General features: G+C 37.9%; 1 protein-coding gene across 3 annotated transcripts; it reads right to left on the reverse strand.

Annotated features, from left to right (window-relative positions):
- LOC121952379 (histone acetyltransferase KAT5) lies at nt 1-11,454 on the reverse strand. Of its 3 annotated transcripts, XM_042499014.2 has the most exons (16): nt 11,366-11,454; nt 11,219-11,285; nt 9,904-9,972; nt 9,627-9,763; nt 7,703-7,771; nt 7,434-7,616; nt 6,711-6,881; nt 6,545-6,619; nt 5,218-5,280; nt 4,690-4,938; nt 4,510-4,599; nt 4,277-4,417; nt 4,046-4,139; nt 3,771-3,930; nt 2,641-2,722; nt 1-2,138 (listed from the first exon to the last, which is right to left on the reverse strand). In XM_042499014.2, exons 1-16 carry the CDS (start codon nt 11,393-11,395, stop codon nt 2,004-2,006), a joined length of 1,815 nt encoding a protein of 604 aa, XP_042354948.1. In that variant the 5' UTR covers nt 11,396-11,454; the 3' UTR covers nt 1-2,003. The 3 variants fall into 3 exon arrangements, with proteins under 3 accessions (XP_042354948.1, XP_042354949.1, XP_042354951.1); XM_042499015.2 differs by lacking the exon at nt 7,434-7,616; XM_042499017.2 differs by lacking the exons at nt 7,434-7,616; nt 7,703-7,771.
- Between the last annotated feature and the right edge of the window lie 1,072 nt (nt 11,455-12,526).

The following is a 12,526-nucleotide window of genomic DNA, read 5'->3' on the forward strand; positions in this document are numbered from 1 at the left end:
TTTCAGGGTTTTTAAGATGTTCTTTTTTTTATCAAGTCGACAAGCTTTTTCATATCAAACGTTTCAAATCATACTCTCAACTGTGTTCCACTTAAAGATATACTAAATAATTTCAACAGGGTAAATTCAACATCCTTTGTGACATGTAAACATAAAACACAACTGAAAGTCAGATACCACTTTTATGTCTTTTCCTGCTGATATTGTGCAACCAGTTAGTTTACATTAAGTAAAAAAAGACACGAAAGACAACTGTACACAAAATTTACATTCCTCTAACAGTTCAACATGGCTTCTGTCTTCTAAGCTTTTTTTTTTTTTTTTAGTTTTTTTTTTTTTATACAATCAGTATGTACAGTTACAGGAAACAGATGTTTAGACCGGGGAACTGATTTGTCTCATTGCACACTGTACAGATGATCATGATTGCGGATAATCTGAAAAAAGGAAGGTTCACCTGGATGATCACAAACTAAGAATATAAATATTTCCAACTATTTAAAATAGGGAAATGAAAGCAGAGCTGCTACTGTAAAAGATAACGAAAAACCTGAACTGACCGTGTTGGAATGTAAGCAACATTATAATTGTGGGTGCTGATGTCTAGTTTTGTATTTTTTGTCTGTGCCCAAACTGTTCTGGCTGTTTATTTAAATATCATTTTGTGAGCGATATTTCTACTGCAACATCTCTGTTCTTCTTATTAGCTGAAAGCGATAAAATACAGGCACTGAGGGGGAATCACTATAACTGAAAATGACCTTGTACATGTTCACATGAGAGTTACAACGTTTCATTTTTACTCCCAAGACGTTTCAGCAATGTTTTGAAGCCTGCACACTTTGCATTAAAAAAATCTATATTAGAAATTAGAAAGTGATGATTTTGGAGTGTTTTTTAGACATTAGTTATTATTGTTGTTTAAAGATATATTATGCAGGATCTCTTTAAAAAAACAATCTATAGACTCATACAGCGGTAATCCCTCTCAATCATCACCACTTGAAGTTGTAGAGGTCTGTTTATCTGCAGACTCTGTCGTCTGCATGTATTTTCTTAGATTTTTTCTTAATGTCTGCACTCAGGATGTTCATGGGCGTGTATTGCCACAGCCCTCAGGTGAGGTCTGGGCTTTATAAAAAAAGAAACCAGACCTTACTCAACAGAAACCCAAGAGACACAGCACAGAAAAAAACAACTATAATGAGATGAAATGTCACACGAGAGTGAATCTGGGTTTGGCTTTTAGTTTCACTTTCGCTGGCAAGCGTGTTTACAAAGAGTTATCCTGCAAAGTATACCTTAAAGGAGTGCTACGAGTCTTAAAAAAACAAAGTTGTTATCAACTAAGGTTTTTTTAAATATATGAGCTGCATGAAAAACTAAAGTGTTGATACTAGATTTTGGTGGTAAATTCATTATTTTGATGAAAACATTTGAATGCCACTTCTGTGTGTGGCGATTACAAACGATGTTGACAAAATCCAACGCTTACCGTTTCATGTTGAATTCAAGAAAATGAAATACACTTTGTGGTTTTACCTAATGTGGAGTCATCAATAGATGCGGCAAATCACTGTAGAACTTAAATTATCTATAAAACAACCATCTTGCTTCCATTAGATGGTCTGCATGTTATAATTTACACTATTAAACAGACACCATGTCTCTATTTTAACGCACTGTTGGTCATAAACAGGATCTTTTACACAGTAGTAGGTGTTTTGTATATTTTGGCTGCGTCGCCGTTAACTAGCTTCTCTTTTGTCCCCACGTCTGAGAGCTTTTTAAATTCACAATATATAATGAATATTCACAATAAAAGCTTATGCATCTCAAGTGACAGTTTGTGTTCACTGTTTCTTATCTGAGGAGGAGTTCTGGGCTCAGAAAGGGTTTCAGGTCCTCGGTGAGACGCCTTAAGAAAAACCTTTATCTGATCCACTGTTTGTTTCAAGTCTGCTGTCTGGCAATTTGGGGATTTAGTGAACCGGGTCGGGAGTCTACCACTTGCCCCTCTTGCTCCAGTCCTTAGGTGTGAAGTGAAGGCATTTTGGATCTATGCGCAAGTGTCTCTTCTGCATTGCTCTTTCGTGCCCGTCCACTATGTCCTCTGAAAGAGTCAGGATGTACTGACCCTGGATACAAGAGACAAGACAAAGTCAAAACTTGAAACAGAATATCATATCACATTTTCTTGAGCATACTGCACAAAAAAACCCAGTGCGGCTACATCCATTAGTCCTCGGACTGGATACAGCTAGTTTATCAAATCAGCTGGCAGCTGATGTTTTGAATTAAAAATTGCCGTCACTGATAAAATTAGCATGACCTGCAAATCAGTCAAATTTCCCCCTTTTTTGGATATTTTAATTCTCTTCACTTTTTGGCAGAAATTCAAAATATTGGAAACATTTGGGGATCCTGGTATTAAAAAAAAGTTGAACAAAGAGTAGTATAAAGGCTAATGACAGCAGTGTGACGTGCCTGTGCGTTTTTTATACTGCTGTTAGTGTTTTCTAGCTGAGAGGAGGGCGGCGTCAGCTCAACGGTTAATTTACACAGAAATGTTAACACCGCCATGCTCCAGATATTATCACAAAGAGCACGTTTGAGGGAAATACTAAAAATGTCTCTCACCTTGTAGTAGTTGATGAGGTTGAGGTACTGAAGTGTTGAAATGACGTCTTCTTTCTTTACACTTGTGATCTCACTGATCTCACTGGAGGTTACAAAAAAAACCCAAAGTCAAATCAGGCTACAGGCAACAAAAATACATTACCAGATTTAATTGTGGGTAGTAATGAGCGATATGGTCAACAAGTAATATTGCAATATTTTTTAGGCTATATCATGATACAAAATATATAGAGAGAAATATTTTGAAATCTCTCCTAAAGTACAATAGGCTGCAAAATCAACAAATTTAATAATGATAAACACGCACTTCGATAATAAATTTAAATAAAGTACTGTTAGAAAAAGTTACATCCAGTACTGTTACAATAAAGTTATAATTAAGTCAAGTATTGTTACAATGAAATAAATCAGAGGTACCACTGGTGCTTGCATTTAAAGGTTCACCTCGGGCCCAAAGTGTTTATGTTTTGTTGTGAACTTGAAGCTTCTGGTAAACAGTTAGCTGTTAGCAGAAAGTTAAACTGTTCAGGAGGCGCCACTAAATCTAAGTATTTATTCACTGTGACCTGGCAACAAACTAACATCTCTACAGTTCATGTAGCAATAATATTTGCAAGTCGCACTGGTGCTTCATGGTAACAAAATGGGACTGAATAGTCGGCTTCTGGAGCCCTGCAGATACAAAAACACTTCAGCATGTTTATGTGCGACATCATCATGTTTGTACGGCGTTTGTTTTTTTTGTGTCTCTGAGAGGGAGGGAGCCATAGGAGAGAAATAGAGAACAGCTACGCCAAAGCAAGGCTCACGTCAGTAGCTAAATAATAAAATAAATAACTAAATAAAGACACCTTATACTTGATGTCCATTATATAGTGATTTTGTACATCCCACGGAGAAGGAGCCACAATACATTAAGTATAATCGATTTATCAGCCACCCCTAGTTGCTGGTAAACATAAAGGTAAGTAGTCTCTATGTGCTGCTGTGCAGAGGTATGTTTTAAGTGGGAATACACTTATTTAAGTGAGTTAGGGTAAATCTACATTTTACCAACAGGTAAGTGCAAGAAAGTCTCAAGAAAAACACAGAATTTGTTCAGATAAAATGCAAAGAGTCACGACACATACTTGATGGTAATCTGCGGCCTTTCACCATTGTCAGGTTTAAGGTCCATGAGAATTTCCAAGATGGTCTGTGACCAGTAGGAGCGATAGGACAAAAGACCGAGGTCAGAAAGTGGCTTCTCGGGAGTGCCCGTCTTCCCTTCTACCTTGGACAGCTCGTAACCTGACAAATACAGACACAGTGAATACATCAGTACAGGTGAGATCAACAGAGAAATGCAAAGAATTTGACTGCACGTGTATCTATTGAACATTGTGCCACTGCTTTCGATACTTACTGAACTCAATGAGCAGTTTGCCATAACCTCTCCGCTGGTACGGAGGCAAGGTCAGGATGCAGGCAACGTTATAATCTTCAGTCGACTCTTTTTCCTGCACAGGGAAAATCAAAATCAAGTTTAGTTTCGGGGAAGCCCTGTTTGTATAGGGGATTGTTTCCAAATTGTTATGAATAGGCTGTAAACACACACTGTAGCAGTAATTAGAAACGATTATCATCATCTGTGTACCTTAGAGAAGTACCCCACTATGTGGAAGCCTTTGGAGTCATACTCGGTCATAACATAGAAGAGGAAAGGGTCTGTGTCGTAATACAAGGTTTTGTGGTCCAGGAAACATTTAGCAAGTAAACACAGGTTCTGGGAATAAGTCTGGAGAAATGTAACAGACATAGATCAATCAAAAACGGCAAATGTTGTGAAAAGAAATCTTGAGAGGAGAGAGGATATTTTCGGTTACTGACTTTGTTTTTCCTGCCGTCAATCTCAAAAAATGAGATGGTGCCTTTGCGGTAGATCTCGTTGCCTGGGGGATGTCTTAGATTACATTTTGTCTGTCAAAGATATAACGAACACGAGGATGAGAACGATCTCAGCAACAAGAGATTAAGGGCTTAAGATGGTGACATGCTGATGATTTTTACCAAATGCCTCTGGAGACACTTCAGGCTTTTGAGGTACTTGAGACAGAATTCACAGAGGTAGAGGATGGGCAATGTGGTGAGTTCCTGCGGGTACGGCGAGAAGTACCAGGGCTTCAGTCTGTGACGTCCTAATTCTATACACTCTATGTTTTTCATGCGGGTGACGATGTCGTCGTGGCTGCGGTCGGACACCAGACTGCCTGTCATGCGAGGCGCAGACGGGATGCCGTCCGAACTGTCTTGGGAATCCTGGTGGTAAAAAATGTAGGCATCAGAAACGCTCGGCACTGCAGCTGCGGATAAAAGGTTAAACTGCTTGATCAGACAGAGCATTAGCATTTTAAGATTTCTATACATTCAGATTTGATTAAATATGTAACATATATGATTACAGTGGTTGTAGACATTAGCAAAGGACTAGAGTTGGTCCTGAGGTAAGCAGAACCTCCTTTTATTGGAGCCACAGAGGCACAGCTGAATATTACACAGAAACACAATCAACAGGCAATAACAGGAAATAAAACTGACCTCAGGTGGTGGGAGAAAGACACTGGCACTTTGAGGGTTGTTATACTGCAAAACCTTTATCATCTAGCAGAAAAAGACAAAAACAGCGGCATTTCAAAATAAAAGACACAGTTCTTATTTACATTTAACAGTTTGGTTATCAGATACAACAGATTGACGAGCAATACTGAACTTCTGTGTAACATCTGCGTTGGTGCGTTCGAGTGTGCTTTCAGCGAGCAAAACTGGCAATCACAGAGAGCGAGAGTGACGTTACACAATGAATGAGTGCAGAAAAGAGCAACCGTTAGACCAATTACTTCATGTGACTGACAGACTGTTTTGTGAACTTTTATGACGAACCCACTGGCCACTGTCATCAGAGATGACGTGAGCGTGGGAGGTCGGCTGCAGCAATTTTCTAAACTCAGTACGACAGCTGAGCTGCTCACATCGAGAAGCCTGACAGAGTGAATGGAAAAACCCTGAAAATCTAGATCTGACCTGCTTTGTTTGGTTGTTTTCTGCCTCGTCTTTTTTTTTTTAATGGGTATAACTGCCTTGTTACGTGTATGTCATCAAAATGGACCAAGTTACAATCACTTCTTCTGCTCGATGACGCCACCAATCGCTCCAAAACAAAGAGCACGCGTTTAAGATGACTTGGTCAGACATCATTAACATTTGTATCACAAAATAAACTGAAGTGTAATTTTTTTATTACTTACTTGCGGGAATGTTATAGGTCATGATGTTTGTTTCTAATTAATTTAAACTAAAGAAGGTCCTGACAAAACAGATTTACGGTTCAGAGGCATCTTAGCAGGGCGTTGTGATGTGTGATGCTTCAAACACCATCAAACACAGCGCACAGACATAACCTGCAAACACTCTAAGAACATTTAGAAAAATTAAAAGTATTCAGCTGAAAATTTCTATCAATATAGTTGTAATATCTGTATTTTATAGGACGTTACATAAAAATTAGCATGGGGGGGGGGTTAGTCTATTTTATATCAGAGAAAAAGCATTCATGTGAATTTTTTTTTTAAAAAAACTTTAATTTCAGATTCATTTTCTAACAAATACTGATGTAAAACTTTAATCTGCTCACATTAATACAGTCAGTATTTGTGGTCTTTTTTCTTAAATACTGGTACAGATGATAAACATAACAGTGTGTTCTTTGACTATGGTGTACATTTTAATATTGTGTGATACTGTACACATATTTACATTTGTATAGCAAAAATAAAAGGACAAAATTATGCTTCTTCAAAACCAGTGACTCCAGACATTTGACACGAGAAAATAAAAAGCTGACTGTAAAGATGAGACAGTCACATACCTCGTCAGCTCCCCCACAATTAGCTTTTCTCTTCCTCCCGGGCTGCGAGGGGATGAGTCGTCGGGCGGTGCCGTTCTATCGTTATAAAAAAACAAGAATTAAGCATTAAAAAAAAAAAAAAAAAAAAGACTTAAACATTTAAAGAACCCAGGACGCGTTTGTTTACCGTTGTGAGCGAGGAGATCTGTTCATGGTCTTCGCGGGACTTGAAGGTGTTGGTCTCCCTCACAGCAGGAAAAACAGATGCCTGAGAGGCTTCAGCTGAACTTGGCAGGGAGGGCACGGGGGTGGCCGGGGATACCTGAGTCGCCAAGGGGACGGCCTCTACTTTCCTCTTCTGCAGCAAACAAACGTCATTAGATATTTGGCTTAAAACGAGCACAGACAGACCAAATGAATCAGAATTTTTGTGTCCAAACAAGATGTTTTGATTCCAGTCAGAGGCATGTGTTACACAGCAACAAAGTAACGATTAAAATCTGGGTTTTATTGCATGAAGGAGTGCCATGTTAATATTATCTGCAGTCTGTTCACTGGTATGAGCTAAAACTGTGTCTGCTTTAATAGCCACAGCATATCACATTAAGCAGGATTTACCAATTTCTTTTTATCTCCAGGTCAAACTAGTCCAATGTAATCGCCCTATTAAAACCTGGTATTAAGATGCAACAGACACAGATCAGCTGCAACTGCACTGGGTTTACACTTACAACTGAAAAGGAGTCTAAACTTCCTGCAGCGACAGCTTTTCACTCTTTTCTGGTTGAGCAATTGATTATGTTAGCTGCTTTGTGATATCTGAAAAAGACTTTGTTACACCTGCAGATAATGAAAGCTCATCTTCAGCACTACATGGGAGATTACATCACAGACAGAGAACAGCAGCTACCTTGAGAGATTTGATGTTGAAATGTGGCTTGACAAGTCCAGTGCAAACACCTGACAAACTTTTGGATACACTGTGTGTTAAACCACTTCCAGATGTGATCTGCACGACCGGATCACCATCTTCTTTTTTTGTGTCATGGTTGTTTATATCTGGTTTTCCATGCAGTTCAGCATGACCCGATAGCTGTATGATCACACAAGATGCACGTTAACACCAGGTTTAAACAAGGTCTCAGTTTCATTTCTAGAATGTGTGAATTCAACTTGTACCGGTGTGGGGAGGGTTTTGCCTCTGGAAGGAGCTGTGGCAGATTGTACGTTGAGATCTAGACTCTTCCTCTGAATTGAACAGAAAGGAAGAGAAGGAAGGCGGTTAACTTACATTCATATTAACCCTCGGGTTAATACGCAGGGATTCACTGCACACACACAATGGAACTAGTGTCGTCAATAGGGGTGTCACGACTCTCCAAATTCACGATTCAATTTGACTTTCCATTTTAAGATTCAGTTTTTGATCTGAAATTTGCCACTGTTAGACTATCGAGTCTTAATTCCTAGATCAACAGGTCACTGGTTTTCTGTCCTAACACTCTGTCTATGGTTACAGCAATATACCATGATACTGGTAGTACACTGTAGTAGGAAAATTGATGGTTATCATACATATTTACAGTATCCAAGTAAAATGCAACTGGATGGAACATCTCACCATCTCCTTTCCTCTTCAACTGCCTGTCAGACTTTTTACACACATTTTAAAAAAGGGTTTCAAGTTTAAATTTTCTCAAATCAAAAATGCATCTGTTTTCACTCCTTTAAGGCTCATTGTAACTGATAATATTAACTATAATTGTGTGATATCATATACTGTGAAACCGCGATATTTTCTGAGAGGGTAAATATACTGTTGACATCCTGGTTCATTTGCATTTTCAAAGTCTTCTTAAAAAAAGACAGGCTACGTGGTGTAGAGCTCAATATAGCTGCCATATTCTATTGGGAGTGTTTTACACTGAGGCCATATGGTCAAATTTAAATAATCTATTTTTAAGATTATAATAACCATAGCTTATTTCACCAGTCAACTGGGAACGGCTCAACTTCATGTCACTCGAATTGTAGTTTTTCTGTCAATGACGCCTTCGTTGTTTACATAACTCACTGGTAAGACAAAATGTTGCCTCACTTGTGACTTTAGGAAATCATGAAGATTTTACAGTTCTATTGTTTCTCCATCATCCCCGAGTCCAGCAGTGGCCGCGGCGTCTCAAAAAGTGCAGCTGCAGGCTACTGCTGAGCTATGCTGTATCGTCTTTAAAGTGTTGTTCTTTTCCCCTTCTGAGGAGCGCACGTCAGCAGGGGTGGAGAGAAAAAAAAAATCTAGGAGAATCACCAAACCTGCTTTTAGTTTTGGTCAAAATGTTAAGCTTATTTTGATCAATTTTTGATTCAGAATCCAAATCGTGACACCCCTGATATTCAATGATAACTTAAATTTCAATCAAATCTGAAGAAGAATTAATGCAAAAATATAAGAGTGAAAAATGTTTCTTAAACGTAAAGAGTTCTCTTCAACAAACACCCCTATACATTTTTGCTAAAATTATCCATGCGTGTTGAGACTGGGTTAAATATATAACCACAAAGAAAAACGAAAAAAAAAAGTTGAAAATAAAATGCTGTATCCATACAGCCAGCACAGACATCATATATTGTGGTATATTTTGACAGATTGTTGCAGCATGCAAAATATTGTAGGTCATTAGAAAACAGACCATGTAAATAATTGCTAATTTCATTGTAGGTATTTTTCTGCCCAGTAAAACAGCCTCAAGTGAAAATGATGAACTTGTCAAAACAGCGTTACTATTTCTATTTGTGCTGCTTGTAGTGACGACTGGTTACAAATACTAATCTCACTTGTGACCACCAATACTGTAAAGATTACTATATTCGCTAAGCAATATTCATCACACAGTTAGTGAAAGTGACATCAATAACTCACTCATCTAATATAAACTGTCTTATTTTTAATTACTCGGTGGCTGTCAAACACGCTGGGATGTAAAACTTAAGCTCATACTGTATAAACTCGTGTCTTCATAACAGCAAAATGATCTTGCCAAACGTAAGCATATTGTTGCTATATGAGTGCTCAAGATATACATTTGGCAGCGTAACATAAACTTACCACTTCTCTCTCTGGGGAGCTGGGACGGGAGCCTGGAAGACCATTCTTGGTTGGCGTTTTAGCTTCTTTTTTAGGAAATTGAAGCTTCTTCATGTCCAGCCTGTCTCCTGTGACCCACTCATCCAGGCGCTTGTTGACTGTTCACACGAGCAATCATAAACAAACAAGAACACATGGGCTGAGATCTTTGTGTAACTGATTCAGCCCATGAAGGAACTAAAATAGTTAGAACTGCACGTCAAGAAAAAAACTAAAAGTAAACACAAACTGTACTCACAGTCGATATAGTGAACATAGTAAAGTTTTCTCGAGGAGACTTCCTTCACGCTGAGAATTTCAGCCAATGCTGCAAGAGAAGCAGAGAAGTCAAGTTCAAATTTACAATGAACTGTACTTAAATCACACAAGAATTGTGTTGGACTTTGATGAATTAGCTGCTAAAACATTTATTGACAGATTTACCACGATGCTTAACAACTGTAGATAAACACTGTGGGTTTAAGTTTTCGTGTAGCTGTCATTAAACTAAGGTAACACTTAGTGCTAAAACAATTACTGAAGAATTCAATTAGTGGTTTGACAGAAGACAAAAAACAAACACAACAAAGTGTTGGTTTCTGCTTTTCAAGTGTGATAAATTGCTGCTTTGAGTTATTGTAAATTCTTTGGGGTTTTAGATTGATGCACAGTCCACAAGAGTGATTAAAAGATGTCAAGCTCTAAATTCAAATAGACATTTTACCTAATCTACAGAAATATTATAAACAACTGATGAAAATTATAACTAATAATAAAAACAAACATAAGTATAAGCCCTTGTCGCAACGTAAACCTAAGGTGTCATCGCGACACTAGAAATACTCGTATGGACTACACATATTGTGTTCATTTTTCTTGTGATTAGCGTTTTTATTGTGTATAAGAGTGAATAGTTTTACATCTTCAGACCTTTAAAGGTGGAAACACCTTTCTCACTAATCATATAAACACTGCACCCTGTGACAAGGGTGGTGAATAGTTATTGTTCATTTACAGAGTCAAAATTAAGCTAATACGTTAATGAACCACTGCGCGAAACTCATTTGGAGATAAAGTAAAATAATGTCTTTTTACAATTACAGTTTAACTGAGGAAATGTCACTGAGATGTCCGACTAATTTTGACTACTTTTATTGTGACTCTTATTTTCTCATCCTCCGACCTGTCACAACAAGTAGGACCACTTTAGCTCAGATATGATCCCTATAAATGAGCCAGTCTGCATTCAGAGAACCAAAGGTTTAATCGCAGCAACCAGTTTCATATTTGTAAACAGCAAACTGATGTCAGATGGATTTCGCCTAAGTTGGTTTTTCCCAATAAAAAAATATTTTATAAAAATGTCCGCAACAGTTAGCGAGTTTATTTCTTGTTGGGTCTGACAGTGGTTTAGTATATATTAAAACTGCACGCTGTCAAACGCCATGTGTGCCCCGTGAGTGTGGTGTTTACGGCGCTTTAACTGGAGGCCGAGGCTCCTGATAACAACAGCTGAGGCTCGCTACTTCGCGTTAGCTAGCTTAGCATCGGAAAAATAACCGGACAATACTTACGCCATTCGTCCTCGTGCTCTTGGTTTTTACGAAGAACGGGGAGTCGACAGCCCTCGACAATCTCGACCTGTCGAAAATAACACGTTAATATGCATCTGGAAAGGACTCATCGTCTCTAAAATAAAATTACATCTCTCGGAAACCTACCGATGATGCGTTGTCCGCCATTTTCGTCATCTGTGAGAGCAGGAGCGGGGTGTTGTGGGAAAATGCCGGTCCACGACAAAGATGACACAAACAGCAAGATGGTACTCCGTACAGTACGCGAGGAGCGGAAGTCGGAAAACCAAACCGGAAAAAAGAAGCAGAAGTCCTTCTATTTTCACAATTAAAAAGAAACATGTCATATTCAAGAGAATACAATTACCAACAGCAAGCAAAGGGCGAGAAATAATGACAAAATTACAATACAAAAATAAATTATAATCAAATAAACATCAAGTGGTTCAACAGGAGAAAGAGATAATGAATACTACTCCTACTTCTACTACTGCTTTTACTATTACTACTTCTACTACAACAACAACAACAACAACAACAGCAAATAATAATAATAATAATAATAATAATCGGTCTAACTTTAGATAACATTTTTCATTCAAGGGGTTACTCAAGTGTTTTATAATGAAGTCAAATAAAAATAGAATAAATAAAAAATGGCAGATTCAAACAAGTGCAAATACTGCTCAATGAAACAAATGAATAGACAAAAAAAGGAAGACATTGTAAGAGCACTAAAATATGTGTAAGATAGAAATAAAAGAAAGGAAGGCAGGACTAATAAAAAGGCTAAAATGTCAGGGGAAAAAAACAAATTAAGAATGACAATCAAAAAGGCAATGCTGAATTTAAAAAAAAAAAACAGTTTTGGATTGTTATATAAAAATATTTACAGAGCTTGCATCTCCTCTAGCCTTGAATGGGGAATGCCATGATTTCGGTGCATAGCTGAAAAGGGCTGAGCTGAAGATTTTCTTATTTTTGTAATAGTTTATAGCGGTTTCAAAAACTGTCAGCAGATGATCTGGGGCTGTGAGGGGTTTCCAAAACTCAGATTTACAAACTAGACTCAGAAGATTTTATCCCTGCAAAAGTCGATTCTATGGCCACTTGGAGGCAGCAAAAGACAGACTGTGTCAACAACATTCACAGACATGGGCTGTATAAATGAACCACAGATTACACAATGGTAGGCCTATATTGATATATATCACAGGAGCTGTAACAGTAACAACAGCCAATGGAGAAAGGACCAAATGTATTTAGCTTTTAATCAAACACACTATTACAGCTTTTAATTTAATTAAC

Source organism: Plectropomus leopardus, chromosome 15 (assembly GCF_026936395.1).
Source record: "Plectropomus leopardus strain MGB_pleo_1.0 chromosome 15, ASM2693639v1, whole genome shotgun sequence".
NCBI classification, from domain to species: domain Eukaryota; kingdom Metazoa; phylum Chordata; class Actinopteri; order Perciformes; family Serranidae; genus Plectropomus; species Plectropomus leopardus.